The sequence below is a fragment of the Malaclemys terrapin genome, chromosome 11, assembly GCF_027887155.1.
Source record: "Malaclemys terrapin pileata isolate rMalTer1 chromosome 11, rMalTer1.hap1, whole genome shotgun sequence".
Lineage (NCBI taxonomy): Eukaryota > Metazoa > Chordata > Testudines > Emydidae > Malaclemys > Malaclemys terrapin.
Window position 1 is genome coordinate 10631095 of NC_071515.1, and position 20253 is coordinate 10651347.

The window sequence follows — 20253 nt, forward strand, 5'->3', positions numbered from 1 at the left end:
TTCTCTGTACTTTTATTTTATTTTTTATTTTGCCTTCAGGGCTCGGTGGCTGGAAGGCAGTGGCACAGTATATGGTGTATTGCCACTCTTACTTCTGCCGCTAGGAGTGCTGCCTTCACAGTGGGGCAGCCCCCAGCCAGCACTCAACTGGTGGTGGGGCTGAGCCCCAGCATCTCTTTCAATACACTGGGGGGAGGCAGGGTGGCCCTTGGAGGCCAGGAGAATGGGGGGAGAGGCATGGGGGCCGTTTCCCCTAAGGCTGGCCCTGACTGCACTAGCCTGTGCGGTACCGAGCAGCCGCCTCGCCCCATGAGACCTCCCCCCGAAGCCGCAGCACAGCTCCACCCCGGCACTGGCCACCTCAGCCAGGACAAGCACGGCCCACGGGCCAACGGCGAGCTTCCCTACTGGGAGACCACACCCCAGGGAATGCACAGGCAGAACCGCGCATGCCCAGTTGAACAGGAAGCGAGGTGTGCATTTTCTCGTCCCCGCGCGGCTGTTTCCGGCGCTCGCCTTCCGCGCATGCTCAGTAGGAGACAGGCGCCGGCTGTGGGTAAGCGCGTTTCCGGTCAGTGCCGGGAATGTCCGACCAGGGCCTGGCCGGTGGCGGGGCGGACTCGGGGCTGGAGGCGGCCCTGGGCAAAGTGGGGGCCTCGGTGCGGTCCCGGCGGAAGCTGCCGACGGCGGAGGAGGCGGAGCTGTTCGAGCTGGCGCAGGCGGCGGGGATCGGTCTCGACCCGGAAGTGTTCAGGTGAGGGGGGCGATGGTGGGCGGGGGGGGCCGCGCGCGCGCGGTCCGAGCTGCTGACCCCACGCCCTCTCCCCGCAGGCTGCTGCTGGACCTGCTGCGGATGAACGTGGCGCCCCTGGCCGTGTTCCAGATGCTGAAGTCCTTGTGCGCCGGGCAGAGACCGGCTCCCAGCGGCCCCGCCGAGACCGCCCCCGAGACGAGAGGTCAGGAGCTGCGGGTTATTAGGGGCCCCCCTCCCGCCGGGCTGGTCCTGGGGGAGCCCGGGCCCGGCTCATGTCCCCCTCCCCGCAGGGAGGTGCCCGGGCTCGGGCCCGTGGCTGCTGCTGTCTGCCGGGACAGGGGGGTGAGAAAGGGCGGTATGGAACTAAGCAGGCAAATCCCTCCCGCGTAACCGTCTCTGGGCTGCCACGGCTGGTTTTGCTGCAGGACGGAGGCGATCTCTGTTGCCTCAATTAAAGGGCTGGGAGCCTTCATTTATGCAAGATGCCAATTAGACATTCATGTATGTTAGCTGAAACTAAGGGGTTTTAAACAAAGTGTATAAAAATCTTGCCCTCTTCCTAGCTCATCTCGCACTCTCTTGTTGCTTCTTATGTCATCACTTAAGTCTGAATTTAAGCCCCTTTAGCCATATTGAAAATATCAAAAACAAATAACCTAAACCGTAGCATGGTCTCATCTACTCTCATAACTGTAGCTACGCTATGGCTTTAACTAGGATAGTTTTGTTGGCCAAACAAAAAATCACAAACCCGAGAACGCAATGCCAGTAAAACATTTAAGTGTAGACCAGGCCTTACTCCAACTCCCCAGTTCTCACCACCTCCATTCTAGACAGAGTCTAATTTCTAACACTGTAAGAAGTAGGGAGAGACCTTTTTTGATAAAAACGTCAGGCTCTAGTTTTTCACAATAAAGAAGCAAAAGGCACAAGACCTATTTTCCTTTTAAAAATATGTACATTCTGTTGCTGCTCTTTCCCCCTTTCCATTCTTTTTTGGAAATAGAGTATATTATTGTATCACAGTTTCCGCTGTCTCAGGTGGAGGGGACATTCTTTCCTGCTGAGGCGGGCTGGGTGCATCTTCCTCTGTATCTAGTGAATGTTCTTTCCATTAGTCCTACCAGGCTTTCAGCAGGCATTCATGTTAAGTGATAAGTGTGTTATAGTATCAGAGGGGTAGCCGTGTTAGTCTGAATCTGTAAAAAGCAACAGAGGGTCCTGTGGCACCTTTGAGACTAACAGAAGTATTGGGAGCATAAGCTTTCGTGGGTAAGAACCGCACTTCTTCAGATGCAAGAGAGTGTTATAGATACTGTGACAAGCAGAAGAAGCATGTTAGAGAGGAGTTCCCCACCAGAAGCCTGGGACTGAAAGTTCAAAGCTGTAGTTGGCCAGCAAGGGGTCTGTACCAAACCAGTATGTACTGTCACAGCACTGGTTCATCTGGGCCCCTTAGCTTTAGTCTGTTCTCTGACATATTCTTGCCATGGTTTTTGACATGTTGTAATTTGTGTTAATCAGTTTCCAGTTAATATTAGTTGATTAACTCCACTGTAAATGCAAGCAAATGTTCGTACCTGTTTATCTGGAACCAAAAACTGTACTCTAGGTGCAGGGCCTTATGGTGTGCAGTTTTCATCCTCTGCTTTTTAGTGTTTCTCCCCTTCTTTCCTTGGTTTTCCTTCTGTCCTATCCCTCTTGATCATACCCGCAGACTCACTAGCAAAGCAGTCTGTTGCTTCTATTGGCCTTGCTAGGGAAGACCAGCTGAGCCTCCCTTGCATTGCTTCTGAAGGATTATAAAAACTGAGCATGCCAAATTTAAACTGGTTTGGAAGTAGCTGTCTGGGAGCCTTCAATATTGGAAACAAATTATATTAAATCATAAGAAAACAAAATTGCAGTTGATGCTGAAAGTCAAAATGAGAGCTGTTTATCATGTGAATGATACAGACTTGTATGTTTCTGGCAATGCCTTTATTCTTAGTCTGAATTGTTAGCAGTTAAAAAGTGCTGTGTAAGTGGCATACTTAGCTTGGGATGGGTTGTGACACCTGATCAAAACTAAAAGATGCCAAAATACAATTCCAGTTCACCCCACCTGGCTACAGTGAGCGGCTGTGGGTGATTATATAAAGGAGACACAATTGTGGTATGGCTCCGCAGGACTCCACATGGCTTGGCTTTGGCCAGAATGGAAATGAATATGAAGAGATCTCAGTACCAGAATAAAGGATCACATTTTAGGTATTTAAAACAATAGTAAAACAGTCTTTTAGGTATTTAGATGGGAAAAAAATTACTTTATCAGGGGATAGCCGTGTTAGTCTGTATCCACAAAACCAAGGAGTCCAGTGGCACCTTAAAGACTAATATTTATTTGAGCATAAGCTTTCGTGGGTAAAAAACCCACTACTTCAGATGCATGGAGTGAAAATTACAGATGCAGGTATTATATACTGACACATGAAGAGAAGGGAGTTACCTCACAAGTGGAGAACCAGTGCTGACAGGGCCAATTCAATCAGGGTGGATGTAGTCCACTCCCAATAATAGATGAGGAGGTGTCAATTCCAGGTGTTATTCTTTTACGTAAAGACTGTCCGGTTTGGCCAATGTACATGGCAGAGGGACGTTGCTGGCACATGATGGCATATATAACATTAGTAGGCGTGCAGGTGAATGAGCCCTTGATGATGTGGCTGATGTGGTTGGGTCCTCTGATGGTGTCGCTAGAGTGATTTCTTTATTTTCCTTGTTGGGCCTGTCCTGTAGTAGGTGATTTCTGGGTACCTGTCTCGCTCTGTCAATCTGTTTCCTATACTGACCGCTATACTTACCTACATGCCTCCAGCTTCCATCACATGATCCATTGTCACATGATCCATTGTCTTAGCCAAGCCCTAAGATACGACCGAATTTGCTCCAATCCCCCTGACAATCACCTACAAGCTCTTTATCAAGCATTCTTAAAACTACAGTACCCACCTGGGGAAGTGAGGAAACAGATTGACAGAGCGAAATGGGTACCCAGAAATCACCTACTACAGGACAGGCCCAACAAGGAAAATAACAGAACACCACTGGCCATCACATACAGCTCCCAGCTAAAACCTCTCCAGCACATCATCAGCGATCTACAACCTATTCTGGAAAATGATCCCGCACTCTCACAGACCTTGGGAGACAGACCAGTCCTTCCTTACAGACAACCCCCCAACCCGAAGCAAATACTTACCAGCAACTACACACCACACCACAGAAACACCAACCCAGGAACCAATTCCTATAGCAAACTTCATTGCCTACTCTGTCCCCATATCTACTCTAGCGACGCCATTAGAGGACCCAACCCAATGCCCCTCTGCGGTGTACATTGCCCAAACCGGACAGTCCCTACGTAAAAGAATAAATGGACAAAAATCGGACATCAGGAATGGTAACATACAAAAGCCGGTAGGTAAACACTTCAATCTCCCTGGACATTCTAGAACAGATTTAAAAGTAACTATTTTTGAACAAAAAAACTTCAGAAACAGACATCAAAGAAAAACAGCAGAACTAAAATTCATTTGCAAATTTAACACCATTAATTTGGGCTTTAATAGGGACTGGGAGTGGCTGGCTCATTACAAAAGCAGCTTTGCCTCTCCTGGAATTGACACCTCCTCCTCTATTATTGGGAGTGGACTACATCCACCCTGATTGAATTGGCCCTGTCAACACTGGTTCTCCACTTGCGAAGTAACTCCCTTCTCTTCATGTGTCATTATATAATACCTGCATCTGTAACTTTCACTCCATGCATCTGAAGAAGTGAGGTGTTTTACCCATGAAAGCTTATGCCCAAATGAATCCTAGTCTTTAAGGTGCCACCGGACTCCTTGTTTTTTTTTTTTTTTCATCTTTGATGCGTACTTCCTTCAAAGAAAAGAAAAGCATCACAGTTAATTTTAGCAACTACCTAGGAAATGGTGTACACTTGTGCATTTACTTACAACATTTATTTAATGTTGGGGTTTATTAACTCAAAATATCAATTAAGTACTTCAGGAAAATGCACTGTGGGCTTAAAAGGCTTGTTTTACTGTATTAATGGCTGGCAAGCAATGTGGAAAGTGCAATTATGAAATTATATTTGAAACATTTGAGAAAAATATTGGTACATTTATTACTATGAAATGATTTTTGTTTAACAGCATTTTAATGTAATAACTATTCAAGTCTAAGTGTTCATCTGGGGACTTCAAAATTTTAGAGGGGCAACATAAAAGTAGACTGTTAAGATGACAAGATTATGAAATTGATGTATTTAACAAAGCATGTGAGCTATGTTACCATTGTCAAGAGACAACTTTTCTTTTTCTTTAAGGGTATTGAGAATTCATTTACATTCACGACTCTGTTCTTTTTTCAATAGACATATGGTGTTTTTAATGTGTTTCTGTGTCTCTCTTTGAATTAGAGGTCTCATTTCTCTCTGCCAAGAACAGTAAAATCCCTGCACCACTCTCCTTTTCCTCTGCCCTTCGATCTCCAAGACTAACAGCCCCTAAGATTGTGGTCTACAGTCCTGCTGATGCTTGCTCGCCTCTCTCTCAAGGTCCCCCTCGTTCCTTCCAGTTTTCTTGCTGCCTGTTCTCTCCTTTTACAGGTTGTGTTTATTAGTTTATCTACTGGGGTTGGTGCAGTCTGTTAGGACGTTAGGAGTCGCACTTGCATTGTGAGTCCTTTAAGTTTAGACTAAAAGAACTAAAAGGTGTATCCTCTAAACAATACATTCTAATGTTAATAAACTGTCAGGAATGGGTAATTTTAAAAATAATTAAAATGTACAGGTTAAAAATAAAATGTAAATCTTATTTTAAAAATGAAAACTGATTCACTTTGCTGTTGAATTAAGAGACTGAAATCTATTGTGAAAAATTCTTTCTCTGTCTTAGACTAGAAAGTGCCATACGCATAGACAAGCAAGAGAAGTAAGTTTAGGAATTACATATTGTGGCCCAGAATCTGCAGACAGTTGTGTTAGGGTGGGCTGCTTTGCCCATTCAGAGCTTCCCTGAAGGCTGTTCATTCTTAACGAATTGCAGGATTGGAATCTAAGAACTTCCTGTGCATGGTGGATATTTTTGTCAAGTTTTTTATCAGTGGCTTTTTATAAACGCAAACTGGTGCATGCACTCTACAGGAGAGCTTGTGTGGCGATGACTCGCTATAAAGACAAATAATGCTCGAATTTATATCGGTCATATGCATTGGCCATTAGGTTTAAGGCTTGCAAACCTGTTTCCATTTAAGGCCCGTGTTTTCTGATTTCCATGTGTGTTTCAGAAAGTTATCTTTTTGGGTTGAAGTCTTCCATTCTTCTGTCTCTGGCGGATTGTCTTTGGAAGCTTGAGTAAAATCCCTTTAGCTCTTTTTGAGTGGGGATAGGGTGAGTTCTGTCACTCTGTCTTAAAAACTAAACTTTAAAGATTGTGGCTGAAGTAAGGAAGCCAACACACATAAATATGGCATGTGCACACACCTCTATGGCCATTGTGTGATTTTGTAGGTTTAAAATCCATTTCCAAACAAGTTGTAGTGTAGCCATTTCAGTATATGCTGCTGTGCATACATAGGTGAGAAATGCCTGCTTGCTTTTGAGCTGGGATATCTTGGAGGAAGAACATGACCACTCTAAACCTTTAGAGCTTAAAACTATCACAGACCAATTTTGTTTTAAACATGCACATCTTGAGAATTGCTACAGAACAGTATAGGGTTGAGATTTGTCTTCCATAGTTCTTGAAATTATGCAAGCAGAAAATTCCTGAATGAAGCACTAGTGCTACAGGTCCCAGAGAAACTGTCCAATTCCACTTTTTAGAAGTACAATACAAGAGTGTTAACTTTTAAAAAATGCACTTAAGTCAGGAACTGCCAGAGTGAAGATATCCCATTCAACCTTAATTCTGCCCATCTGTGTATGTGTTACCGTAGTCTCCAATTTCATGCTGTCATACCTTTTTCCCCACATGACCCCTGCCTCTATCAGTGCAGAAGATGGATGGCATTATAGTGAATGGGGCAATTCAATACTCCTTTTATCCTCATCATTCTGTGTCTGGCCCCAAAGTATTTGGGGTGACGGGGGAGATGGTTGATGGATTCTCATCTTGCCCATATCTCAGATGCATTTATAGCTCTGTGTGGACCCAACAGAATACTGCAGGAGGCTCACTGAGGCCCAGTGCAAGCAACTGAAAACCATGTTATAATGGAAAGTGATTGGCAACCTTAATGCAATGGACACTTCCAGCTATAATACACCAAATAACTGTGTACTATCTTAGATACACGGGTAATGTGTTGTTGTACTGTGGCAAAGTTATAAATAGTATACAACTTGAGTGATACAAGCAGTATTCAATCAATTTAAACAATAAAGCACAGAAGCAGTATAGTAAAATGGAGTAATAGTAGGAAGCAACGACAGATTTCATATGCAATGTTTAGTTACACCAGTGGTTCTCAAACTTTTGTGCTGGTGACCCCTTTCACATAGCAAGCCTCTGAGCTCTCCCCCCCTTATAAATTAAAAACCCTTTTTAATATATTTAACATTATATTATAAATGCTGGATTCAAAGCAGGGTTTGGGGTAGAGGCTAACAGCTCGCAACCCCCCATGTAATAACTTTGTGACCCCCCCGAGGGGTCCCGACCCCCAGTTTGAGAACCCCTGAGTTACACAGAACAAAACTGCATGACTATCAGATTTGTCTGAGTACATCTTACTGTTCCCCCTACTGGTGTGTCACGTATATACTACAGCTATTTGCCAAATGGGGGTGGGGGCAAGTCACTTGGAGTTAAACTTGTGCCGTTAAAAACATAAGGCATGATAAACCAGTTGCATCAAGTACTTCATGAAAATATTTGAACTCAAAATAGCTTGAGAATAGCTGAGTCGCAGATGAACAGTACAAATAAAATCTGAAACATTAGAGTGTCCATTCTATTATAGAAGTATTTCTGGGGAAAGTTTGTGAACTAAAACAGTAACCTGAATACACATGCACCTTAAAGGTGCATTTTTCTTTTAAAAAACCCCCCAAAGACTTAGGAAACAAATGCAAGACATAGAGCACTGAAAAGTCATGTGGTTTTCGGCATTACGGTGGTAGAGATGGGAGTGTTGAAAAAGCCGCCAAACCGGGTAGCAAAGTCAGGCATCCTTGTCGGGAAGCAGGGGACACATGATGACCTGCATCTGAGATGGAGACCTGGGGCAGTGTTGCAGGGCTTTGAAGCTGAAACTTGATGGAATGGACAGGACAAGTGGGGGAGCCAGTTGAAGGATTCAAGGCAAAGAATGACATGGTCAGATTGGTTAAGGAAGGTGGTTTTAGACAAACTGGAAGATGAACAATGTGAGGGTCTGGAAGGTCAGAGGTGATGCTTGGGGCATGGATGTTTTTGTTAACTGATGAGACAAACTGGGTTGGATTTTTCAAGAAATTGTGGAGGATTAAACTGCAGGTTTTGATCAGCGTATGACTATTGTAGCATTTCAGAAAGCTTTGTAATTATGGAAAGGGGATAGTCACACCCTAGCTAAGATTGCAGCCAGGATTGCATTATAAAGACAAATTGAAATTTGTAATTTACCAAAAAAAAGTAACTCAGAGTGAAATAGAGAATTGCATGGAATTGAGCAGTGCTTCTCCATTTGAAAGATCACAAAAATTATTCTTACTTGAAACTTTTGTGAGGTCTCTGTTTCTCTTTGAGTTTTTAAAAAATGAAATTATACTGCAGGAGTCAGTTAATAAATAGTATCAGAGGGGTAGCTGTGTTAATCTGGATCTGTAAAAAGCGACAAAGAGTCCTGTGACACCTTATAGACTAACAGACGTATTGGAGCATAAGCTTTCATGTGCGCAGCATCTCTGCTTGAGAGAAGCACATCTGCAGGATACATGCAATGTGTGTTGGGGCTTTCGCTCCTAGAGCCTGCAAGGATCAAGTGGCCTCTTGCTATGGTTGTTCCTGGAGGCAAGTTCAGCCAGACTACAGTTCTACTGGCGCAATCTCTCTCAGTTTAAGCTGATCCTGCCGTTCCTGGTTCTGCTGGTGCAGTCTCTCCATCTGAAGCCGCTCCTGACACTTCTTGACCTTCTCTCTTGTACTGATGCTGTTGGTCTGCTCTCTTTTGCTCCTGGCCTCCAAGGTGTTGGGTTTCCAGATTCACTCTGTGCCTTTCCTGTTTGGCAGTCTGCCACTCCTGTTTCAGTGGTGTGCTGGTCAGGACAGAACATAGTTGCTTCCTCTGTCAGTCTGTTTGTTCCCTGTTTCTCTCCAGTATGGTGGACCTTTTGCCAGCAAGCTGGAGGTTCTCTGCAAACCTGAACCATCATTCCTTGACTGGTCATTTAGAATATTGCAGATCTACTAGTGTCATTTTGTCTGTTCTTCAGTGTTAAGCTGCCTTTCTCTGCATACCTCAACCAGCTGATTTTTCTTCAGCTGTTCATAATTCCTTTTTCTCTGTCTCTCTCGTCACGCTGTAGCTCTTGTCATTCCTTTCCCAAAAAGACTATTGAGACTTTTTGCTCTGTGGTTTTCCCTTCCAGGTAACTTGCTTTCACTGCTGTTGACACTTATGCAGTTCACACTGCTGCAGATCCCACCGATGCCACCATAAATGTCACGGGTCAGGGCAACTGCCCCTGTATTTCCTCTCAGTGGTCTAGCAAAAACACCTATTCTCAGGCTTGCAGCTCCCTGGCCATCGCCTTTTTGGGTTGCAGACCTGCATTTCTCTGCTTTCTGACAGGTATTTCCAAGCTGCACAGTTCCCTGCCTTCCCTGTGTTATTCCCAGAAGAGACAGGCTGCCCAAGTGCACCTGCTTGCTTTCTCTTCAGCAACTGATGAGTGATTGTCAACAGAAGTAAACTACCAAACAGTTCTTTCTATGCAAGCCAATTTTATTCTTTAGGTTAAGACACTACAGAAAAAAAAAACCACATTTAAAGCAATAAAAGAACCTATATGCATGCTAATAAGCTTACCAGGGTTCACCTCAACCCCAACATGGATTCTGCAGGAACAGTCCTTCAGATTCTCACCCATGAGGGTTCCTTGAGGTTACAAGTTAATCACAGCTTCAGTTCAGAAGAAAAATGTCTTGTGGGGCTTCAGCAGGTCCAGTCCTTCCAACGCTACTCTAAAGATTGGAGCCTTCTAAAGACCATGGCTTCTGTCTGTTTACTGAGGGGGGTTGCAAGCACTTTGGAGGACAAGATTAAAATTCAAAATGATTTTGACAAAGTCGATAAATGGTCTGAATTATTAAATGGTTCTTAACTTCAGTAAGAACAAATGCAAAGTACTGTGCTTCAGAAGGAATAATCAGTTGCACAGATACAAAATGGGGAATGACTGGAAGGAGTACTGCAGAAAAGGGTCTGGGGGTTATAGTGGATCACAAACTCAGTATGAGTCAACAATTTTTTGCTGTTGCAAAAAAAGGAAACCTCATTCTGGGATGTATTAGTAGAGGTGTTGAAAGCAAGACAAGAATAATTCCACTCTACTCAGCACTGATAAGGCCTCTGCCAGAGTTCTGTGTCCAGTTCTGGGCCCCCACTTTGTTACAGATGTGGACAAATTGGAGAAAATCCAGAGAAGAGCATTAAAAATGATTGAAGGTCTAGAAAACATGACCTATGATGAAAGACTGAAAAAATTGGGTTTGTTTAGTCTGGAGGAGAGAAGACTAGGGTCACATAACTGCCTTCAAGTATGTAAAAGGTACAAGAAGAGAAGGGTGATAAATCGTTCTGCTTATCCACTGAGGGCAGGACAAGAAGAAATGGGCTTAAATTACACCACGGGTGATTTAGATTGGGACATGAGGAAAAAATTCCTAATGGTAATGGCAGTTAAGCACTGGACCAAATTACCTGGGGAGGTTGTGTAATTTCCATCACTGGAGATCAGTGATGGTCTGGGTAATATTTAGTTCTGCCATGAGTGGAGAGGACTGGACTAGATGACCCATTGAGGTCCCTTCCAGTCCTACGATTCTATGATTCTTTCCATGCTGCTGTTAAGCATTCCTGTCCGAACACCCTGTGTCAGCTGACAGGGTGGTTTGTTGGAGTGCTCTGACCTCTTATGAGTCATTGAGTTAAGGAAAGGAGGTAAGGGAGAGCTGGATCCTTCCCACTCCCTCCCTCTCCGCTACCTCTGTTACCCAGCCCCTTCCCTTTCAGGGCCTCTCTGCATAGGCACAAGCACTCTCCCAGGGATTGCACTGCACAAGGGTCAAGGTGTTCCCAGTTAAGGAGCCTAGGATGAGTTTTGTTACAGATGTGGGTGGAATGGGCTGTAAAGCATCTGCTGGAAGAGAAAGCCAGGGGAGCAGAGCAGCATAGCGTTAGTAGTCTGCTTGGGGGCCAGGGACAGGAGAGGAACTCAGCCCTAGGGGCTTTTCAGCCAGGCCACAGGAATTAAACTCTCTGCTTAGGACACATTTGATTTTTTTTTTCAAAACCTGCTAATGATTCAAGTAAGGCTTGTGCTAATTTCCTTTCTATGCATGAATTATAAGAAGCCTCTAACTGGAGTACACCTTTTTACATTAACATGTAGATTGCATAAAAGGCACACCATCCCTTTGAAATCATCCCACTGCCTCTTATTGTTACCAGGAACAACTAATATAACTGAAAGAAAGGACTGAAAAAAATAGCTTCTGTGTCTCTTCCAGGCCTGTGTGTAGAGGCAGTGTTACTGTTCTCCCACTAAAGCCAGTCTGTCGCTTTCCCCGGTTATTTGTCTGGGTCTCACACAACAAGGGGGGGGGGGATTTTTTTTTTTTAAATAGAGGTGTGTGTGTGATTGTGAACCCCCCTGATCCTTGCAGGGGCTCAGGACTGGGCAGCAGCAGTGAGCTTTTAACTCTGGTTTTCAAATTGACTAGTGTCTCCCAGTCCTCATGTCCACTTCCTATCTGGATCCTGGTTGGAAGCACTGCCCTCACTGTGTTACAAACAGGAATAGTAAGAAGAGCAGTTGGAGCCTTAATGGCAGAGTCTGAGCCTTGGGTCACTCCCTGTGGGAAGAAGATACTGCTCTAGTGGGGATGGGGAACCTCCACAGTCCTTTCTGCTACTGAGGAATGAAGGGGGCAGCAACATCAGTCTGGGCAGAGAGCAAAGAGAATGGTGCTGTAGGTGGCTACTTCTAAAAACACCTGAGGACTACAGGAAGCTTTCCCTGGGGCCCGATTGACCTTTGTGACACTGCTTCTATGCCACTGCAGTGTCCTGTCTGCTGCCAGTGTGCACTCCATAGTGCCACCGTGCAGCCGTGCCTGCCTCCTGAATACATCTATCTATTGAACCAACTAGGTTTTAAACCCATCTCAGTATTGTTTGGACGGAAGAATGAACCATCGCAAGCTGGTGTATGTATCCTTGCATGTAGTTGTATGCACCTGGTCTTATGAACCTACATCAGCCCATTTGTAGGACACACACTTGACTGCTCCTATTACAGTCATCTTCTCTGAGCTTTTGAAGTACTCAAATGAAGTCTCTCATGTGGAGTATCACTTGTATTTGTATCATGCTGCATATTTACAGAACACTGGGTCTCTGAAAAACAACCAAGTATGCACCTCAAAGTAGCAGGACATCATGTGTCAATTCAATTAAGTGGGGGAGCCTTTTGTTAGCATCAGTATTAGTTTCTTAACTGTAGGGGGAAGTCTCTTGAAATCCTTTCCGTTCATGGGTTGCACTAATGTGCCTTGATTTCCCTAATGTTCAATATTGTTTAATACAACTGTTGAGGCAGAAGTGCACCCAGCACACCAACTCTGATTGTTGGGCCTTGTGGTGTGGCTTCCATGCACATGGTCTGACCCTCCTCTATTGAAATCAGTGGGAGCTTTGCCATTGATCAAAATGGGAAGACTGACGTCATACCTATATTTATATATACATAAAATGGTCATTCTTTTTTTCCGAGGAGTTTATATCATTTGAGGATAAAGGGCCAGATTTCCGGGAGCCAGATAGTTGGGCATTTGTGTGCCTATCCTGTGGGCCAACATCCCCTTTTTGTGAGAGAGATGTACGTTACTTTGTGCCCACACAAATGAAGGATTTGCACTGTAACTGGACATGTGCATTCAAGGGAGGAAGGTATTTACATGCACAAATGTGCACCTACTTACTTGCTAAAAAAATCAGATAATCTTTGGGGATGATTTTGTTGCCGTCTTTGATGAAGTAAAGTGAAATTTCTCCTCTCTGCAATTTGTGCACTTTCATTGACAGCACTTGCATTAATAAAGTTGCTTGAGTGCTTCTGAGCTTCAGCAAAGGAGAATTGCAAAACTGGCTGGCTGGCTTTGGGCTGACAGATGAGAAGTCTACAGTAGTAGGTTTTTCTTAAAGAACAGTTGACATGTCTGAAGCAAATGAATGCATTTGCTGTTTATTGTGTTAGTTTGTCAAACTATTTACAGATGCAAATGGGCCACTTACATTTTTATTCCTTGGAAGCAATTTAAATGTTTCTCTAGTGCACTATGCTGTAAATCTGTGCTGTTGGCAGTAGTGGCTTTCAGGGGGCAGGAATGGTGCTCCATAGGAATGACTTTTTGGAAAGTAATGCAGTAATGGAATAAAGTTTCTACAGTTCACTCTTCTATTGGCCACGCAAATTGCAGAGATGATGGATTCTAAACAACATAAGTGGGTTGCTACTATATATTGTATAGCAGGGGTAGGCAACCTATGGCACGCGTGCCAAAGGTGGCACGTGAGCTGATTTTCAGTGGCACTCACTGCCCGGGTCCTAGCCACCGATCCAGAGGGCTCTGCATTTTAATTTAATTTTAAATAAAGCCGCTTAAACATTTTAAAAACCTTATTTACTTTACATATAACAATAGTTTAGTTCTATATTATAGACTTATAGAAAGAGACTTTCTAAAAACGTTAAAATGTAGTACTGGCACACGAAACCTTAAATTAGACTGAATAAATGAAGACTCGGCCCACCACTTCTGAAAGGTTGCCAACCCCTGTTGTATAGCCATCAGTCAGTTGTCTTACAAAACATCTCAACATCCTAATCAGGTAATTAATGTAACTAATTTGTGCAGAGAAAATATTTAAATTAGCTTACCAAATGCCTGCCTTTTGCGCTGATCTCTTTACTGGTATGTGTTTTTTCTAAAACTCTTTAAAGCATTGGAGCCTGTTGTTTGTTTATTTGGCTAGCTCCGTCCTTCTCATCCCTTCCTAGGATAGATTGTTCTCCCACGTTTCTTTTTGACCTTTCACTTGTGTAATTTTCTCCTTACCCTTTTTCGTTACCCTACATGATGTACCTCCTCTAAGACGTCCCTCTCCCGATGCAGGGAGGTGTGTCAGGCCCTGTCTCCCCACACCTCACTTTGGTCTCTTTCTTCCCCTCACCTGTCCTGCTTGCAGCAAGTCTCAGTTTGTCCCCTTTCTCCTCCTGCTGACCGTGGAAGGGGTCCCCTCCAGGTCTCTTGCTAGCTGTGTGCACCACACTTCCTGCCCTCTCCCCTTCCAGCTTGCACAGTGCTACGCAGTGGTTTGCCCTGCGGCTGTGTTGCATCATAGACACAGCTAGTAGTGGTAGGATAAGAGCAAGATGGCTCAGGAGTATTCTATCTCCCTTCTGAACCCAGCAAGACAATCTGTGAATGGCAGCTCCTGTGTGGAATCCAAATGCTGTCAGAGAACCCCAAAGCATGACCAGAATACCCAGGAGAGTTGAGGTCTGTTAGTCTGACAAAGTGACAAACAGGAGAGGCTCTGCAGGGTTGGACCCTGTCACTGTTGCTTGTGAGAGGAATCAACTCTTGAACATTGGTTCACTTGTCCTAGCCATGACATGTTAGATGCTCTTTAAATTCTTCCCTAGTTGCAATTTGCAGTGCTGGTGTTCCTATGCTAAATGAAAGTAATTACATAATGTGTTCACACATTTAAAAAACAAAGTGATTTATGCTATTTGATTTATCTGAGGAACAAATTGTGATGAATATGATTAGTCCTACTACTGCAGTTTGTTTAGGATTTATGCTACCTGACATCTGTTATATTACAGTTCATGAATTTTGTATCTATATTGGATGCTGGTAAAATTTCATCATCTAATAAAACCCTACCTATAACATGAATTCTCGAGGAACACTAGCAGCTTGGGTGCAGTTATGATAAATTAGAACTTTAGAATTAACATATTTATTTGTCCATCCAGGGAGAAATAAAACCAATTCTTCAGTCAGCGGGACCCAAGGCCTTGCAGAACGTTGCAGCCGGGAAGGATCTGTCCAAAGAATGCCCCGGCAGCCAAGCACTAGCAGGCTCCAGAAGACTGGAACTTCTGGGAAGAGCAGTGGAGGCAGCAGTACATAGAGACTCAAAATAGAGCACTGAGGACCTTTGTAAATTCTCCATTAAAATAAGTGCAATGCAGCACAACATGTAAAAATGCAAATGATCCAAGATTGTGAACCTGCTCCAGTATTTTGTATTTATGAATGCTATAGAATATCACAGGTGATGTATGCAAAGTGTCAGTTACTGTTTTCCTTTCCTAAATTTCTTTTGGATACATCTGTTAATAAAGAACATGAATTCTTCGGGAATTGCTTTTAATTAGAATTCTGTTTAAAGCATTGCACTAAATTAGTGAGATGTTATTCTTCATTCTTATTCATAGTGTCTGGCCTGCTCCATGCCTTATGAGTAGTCTAGCTCGTGCAAGAGTATAATCTCTCATAACTCACCAGCTAGAGATGCCTCTATCAAGCTGTCCTGCAATGGCTCAAGAACATGAGTACCAACCTCGGGGCAGACTGTTATGAGCCAGGACACAAACCATAAATTGGGAGTTTTATATATACATTGGTGATTGAAATTATCATGTGTAAACTCCTCAGGTCTATAACAGCCTTAACTTGGAGTCATTAGACCCTCCCCTTTGGTACAGCAATCTGTCTTGCCACCCAGGTGGGCTTACCTTTGTGATGGATGGTGCCTTATGCTAAGGATCATGGCAATATTCTGTTTACTCGCAGTCCCAAAGGATCAGTCACTTACCTCAGGTCAGTTGCACCTTAGTGGGAGTGTGTGCGCGTTATGGGCACTTTGAACATTACTCAGAGTGCAGAGCTACATTTGCATGGGTGTTTATCTGAACTCAGCAGTTCCTGGTTTTCTCAAGTTTGAGTTTTGCTGAACTCAAGTGTTCTGGAAGGTCACAACTATCAGCAGACAACCTTAACTGTGCATTATGAAGCATTTTGCCTTTTAATTTCCTAGGGTTTTTTTAAAACAAAATAGAAACATTTGTTGGTAGTAGTTAATTAAGTCATTTAGGCAGTTGTAGATCTCACCTAGGTTTGCAATTGATGTGCTACTGTGGTTAGGTAATAATCCAAATACCTAGCTTTTATATAGTGCTTTTCATTAGTAGTGCTCAAAGAACATATCATTATCCCCATTTTACATATGGGAAACCAAGGCACAAAGATAAGTGAAGTGACTTGTCCAACATCACCCAGCAGGCCAGTGGCGGAGCTAGAAATAGTCCCTGTCCAGTGACCTTTCCACTAGGTCACCTGCCTGCTACATGATTCTTCAGAGCTCCTCTCCCCTCCTGTACATTTTGGTCTAGTGAATGGGGATAATGGTTGTGCTTTGAAATGTTTGCAATTGTAGTTGCTAACAGCCAGTGAGTGACATCTCATCAATGGTCCGTGTCCCAAAACCTTGACAGCATTACATGGTGGTTACAGTAACTTTAAGCATGAGAGAAGACTGGTATTTCTCTCCTTCTCCGTCCCCTGCCCCACCATTTCCCAGAACATGTAGGCCCCCTCCCCCATCAGCATTTCCAGCTCCTCTCCCCTTCCTGTCCTATTAAGCTGTTGGTACCATAAAAGCCATTAACATGTAAGAAGTTGTTCCTTGATGTCTCCTTCACTATGTTGCAGTATACACAGATCACAGGCAGGAGTTAACTGGAAGGCTGCACATGGCTTTGTTTATGTAGCCCAAGCTGCATGCTGAGCTATGCCTCCTCCCACTACCCACTCCCAGCTGGGACTCCTGGTCCTGCTTCAGCCAGGCTTTCCCAGCCATGCCCCAGTCCAGTCAACCTCCACCTCCAAACAAGACTCTTCCCCCCCCACACACACACATTCCAACCCCACACACAGGCGATGTGTATCGTAACTTCATTTTCTTGATTTCTGATGTTTACATTTGTTATCTTCATTTCCTCCAACCCAGATCCCAGCCAACATGGAGGGACAGGGCTAGTGGCTCAGTCACCCTGAGAGTAGCAGCGTCCCCCAGAACACACAGGGAAGGGGGCTCAGACCCCTTGTAATCTTTGATTTAGCTATTCCCATTAATATGTTTAAATGCAAAATTTAAAAATAAAATAAGCTTGAGGTTCGGTCCTTGGTTTGGTTCCAGATACTTTATTTAATTCAGTCTAAGAACCTTGAGTGATGCAATGAATGGTGAAATTCAAAATTTTACTATATGATAACACTAAAGCAAGCATGCATACAACAGTCAGAGTATAGCCACTTCACTCTACATTTATACTCACATTCCTAAGATGAAATAATATCAAGGGGTGGTTAGTCCCTTGATGACAGAATGGGTGGAGGGTCCTTCTTTTAAGCTGTGTGTGGTGGTATATAGAACTTTCCCTCAATTGGGAGTTACCCTATTTATAGTAAATTATAAGATAACTAACATTAAATCTGTCTTTTTACCATATCTATTCTGCTACCATATTTAATCTGTACCCTCAAACCCAAATATCTTCTACTAATTGGCTATTAATAAAAAATATCATTCTAATTACCATTTGTGTTAGTGCAAATTCTGCAGTAACCAGTATTACAAAACATCTAAAAATTCCCCTACCACACTTGCTAAAACCAGTTAAAACAAAAATGTTTACCTAACAACCCAAGTTTATGCCTCAAGTCACTTCTATTAATAATGCTTATTCACTCATGCAGAGGGGTAGGGCTCCCCCAGATCCTAGAGTGCACATGTGCATGCACACACACAAGCCCAGGGCTGATAGCACCAACCCAAACCCCCAGCTTACAGTACTTTCCCTCACATTCTCCAGTCCCTCCTGTCTTCTTCCCTCCCACTCCCCCTAAATCCCACCCCTCCAATTCAACTGAGATCCCCAACCCTCCGCCCCCCTGCTACCCATTCCCCATAATACTCCCATCCCAGGCTGCAGATTCAAACCCCTCCTCCTACTCTTGCATGCCAATCACTTCTCCTTCCAGTGAGCATTTGCATGTGTAATTTGTTTACTTTTTAAAAATAGTTTCAGTGCATTATCAGATTACATTTCTTTAAAAGAAAAGTTGCCCAAATTAAGATTTTCCCCAAAGGTTTACACTTCATTGTCAAATTTCTGTCCAGGTTGGGTTTCGAACTTCAAGATTGCTAGAATCTAAATTTAAGGAAATGCTGTTTTTTCTGTGAGTTGTATCTTGGGAGCATGACCGCAGAGTTGGATTACTAAGGGTATGTCTACATGTAAACCACTACAGCGGCATCGCTGTAGCGCTTCAGTGTAGACACCACCTATGCCGACGAAGGATTCCCCATCAGCATAGTTAATCCAGCCTAATTTTCTAGACTAGCTTTACCCTATCCTATACTCTCTGGAGCATAGCAAATTTTAAGACAATCCATGTAAGCACATAAATTTTAGATCACTAAGAAGAGTCATCCTTTCAACAGGAAGGGCTTCCAAACCTTAGAGCAGAACTGGCACTTATAATATTGTATGAAATTAGAGGGAGAGTGGAGCAGAGGAAAAGTTTACACTTTCATCATCAGCAGAGAGGTGTAAAGTGGCCCATTCATCTCAATGACGTGTTCTCAGCTGAAAGAGCATATCCAAGGGAGATGTATACAGCCCAAACCAATAGCTGTGAGATGAGTGAACAGTTCCATTCATATCAATGGGTGTTCTTTTCTGAAGAGTTTCTGATGTGTCAAACATACCGGTTTTCAGCTCTTCACAGTGTGTATTCTTAGTACATGCTTTAAGCATGTCTGTTCTAAGCTCTCCACCCAGAGGGTCAGGGCTTCCCCAGACCCTGGTAAACAAACGGGCTAGGGAGTGGGGCTCAGATGCTCTCAGCAAGGCAAGGTCTTTTCCAGAACCTGGCTCACACAAGGAGGGGCATGGAAAAGAGGTCACACCACTGTAGATGGGCTGGGCCCCCCTAAATTGTGGCACACACCAGAGAGGAAATGTGGGGCTGACAGTCTGACCCAGGCAAAAATTCCTTCCTGACCTCAAATATGAAGATCAGTTAGGCCTTGAGCATGTCCCAGCCAGACACTTGGGAAAGAATTCTCTGTAGTAACTCAGAGCCCTCCCCATCTAATGTCCCAGCGAGATAATTGCTGGTACCAGTCACAGGTTGGCTACATGACATTGTAGGCTTTTTGCCCCCACTGCTCCATTGCGTTTGCCCAATGGCAAATGCAGCTCCATCCAAAGAAGTGAAGGGTGTAAGTGAAAGAGGAAAGCTGGATATTTAGACAGCCTGGCTAATTCAGTTGGTAGAGTATGAGACTCTTAATCTCAGGGTCATGGGTTTGAGCCCCATGGGGGGTGCTTTATCTTTTTGGGGGGAGGGATAGCTCAGGGGTTTGAGCATTGGCCTGCTAAACCCAGGGTTGAGAGTTCAATCCTTGAGGGGGCCATTTAGGGATCTGGGGCAAAAATCTGTCTGGGGATTGGTCCTGCTTTGAGCAGGGGGTTGGACAAGATGACCTCCTGCGGTCCATTCCAACCCTGATATTCTATGATTCTGTGGGGAGCTGCTGCACTTGAGGGATCAAAGCCAGAAGAGAGAAGATGGGAAACTCTCAGGTGGCTGGGATCAGTGCTGAGAAAAAGAAATTTGGCAGCTAGATCATTAGAAATAAATCTGAAATTAATCAGGAGGCTTTCTCCAGTGTGGTGATGTTTATAAAACATGTTCCTTGATTGTCAAACTAAACTTGCAAATATCCTACTCTAGTTTCAGGATGGGTCTGGAATAGGAATTTAAGTGTCAGAATCAATCCCCAAGCACATGGTTCTACATCTGAGCTCAACCAGCCAGTTTCTTTCCATGGCAGCAGTAGTAGGCATCACAATTCAGGGCAATGGCATCTGCTCTGTCTCTGACTCCCTAGTCATTGCCTTTCTTGGGTTGAGACCTGCGTCTCTCTCTCTCTCTTCACCCCCTCTCCCCCCCCTCCCCCTCCCTCCCAGGTTTTTTTCAGGCTGAACAGTTCCCTGCCTTCACTGTGTTATTCCCAGCAAAACACACCCTACCTAATAAGGCCTGCTTGCTTTCTCTTCAGAGACAGTGTAACTGCCCACAGTTGTAAGTTAC

At 44.0% G+C, this 20253-nt stretch overlaps 1 protein-coding gene across 3 annotated transcripts; it reads left to right on the plus strand.

The window, feature by feature from the left end:
- The first annotated feature begins 486 nt into the window (after nt 1-486).
- Nucleotides 487-15450, plus strand: LOC128845548 (mitotic-spindle organizing protein 2B-like). 3 transcript variants are annotated; one of them, XM_054044354.1, is made up of 4 exons: nt 487-754; nt 832-956; nt 5223-5411; nt 15060-15450. In XM_054044354.1, exons 1-4 carry the CDS (start codon nt 585-587, stop codon nt 15215-15217), a joined length of 642 nt encoding a protein of 213 aa, XP_053900329.1. In that variant the 5' UTR covers nt 487-584; the 3' UTR covers nt 15218-15450. The 3 variants fall into 3 exon arrangements, with proteins under 3 accessions (XP_053900329.1, XP_053900331.1, XP_053900332.1); XM_054044356.1 differs by having other exon boundaries at nt 5223-5360; XM_054044357.1 differs by lacking the exon at nt 5223-5411.
- Nucleotides 15451-20253: the final 4803 nt, after the last annotated feature.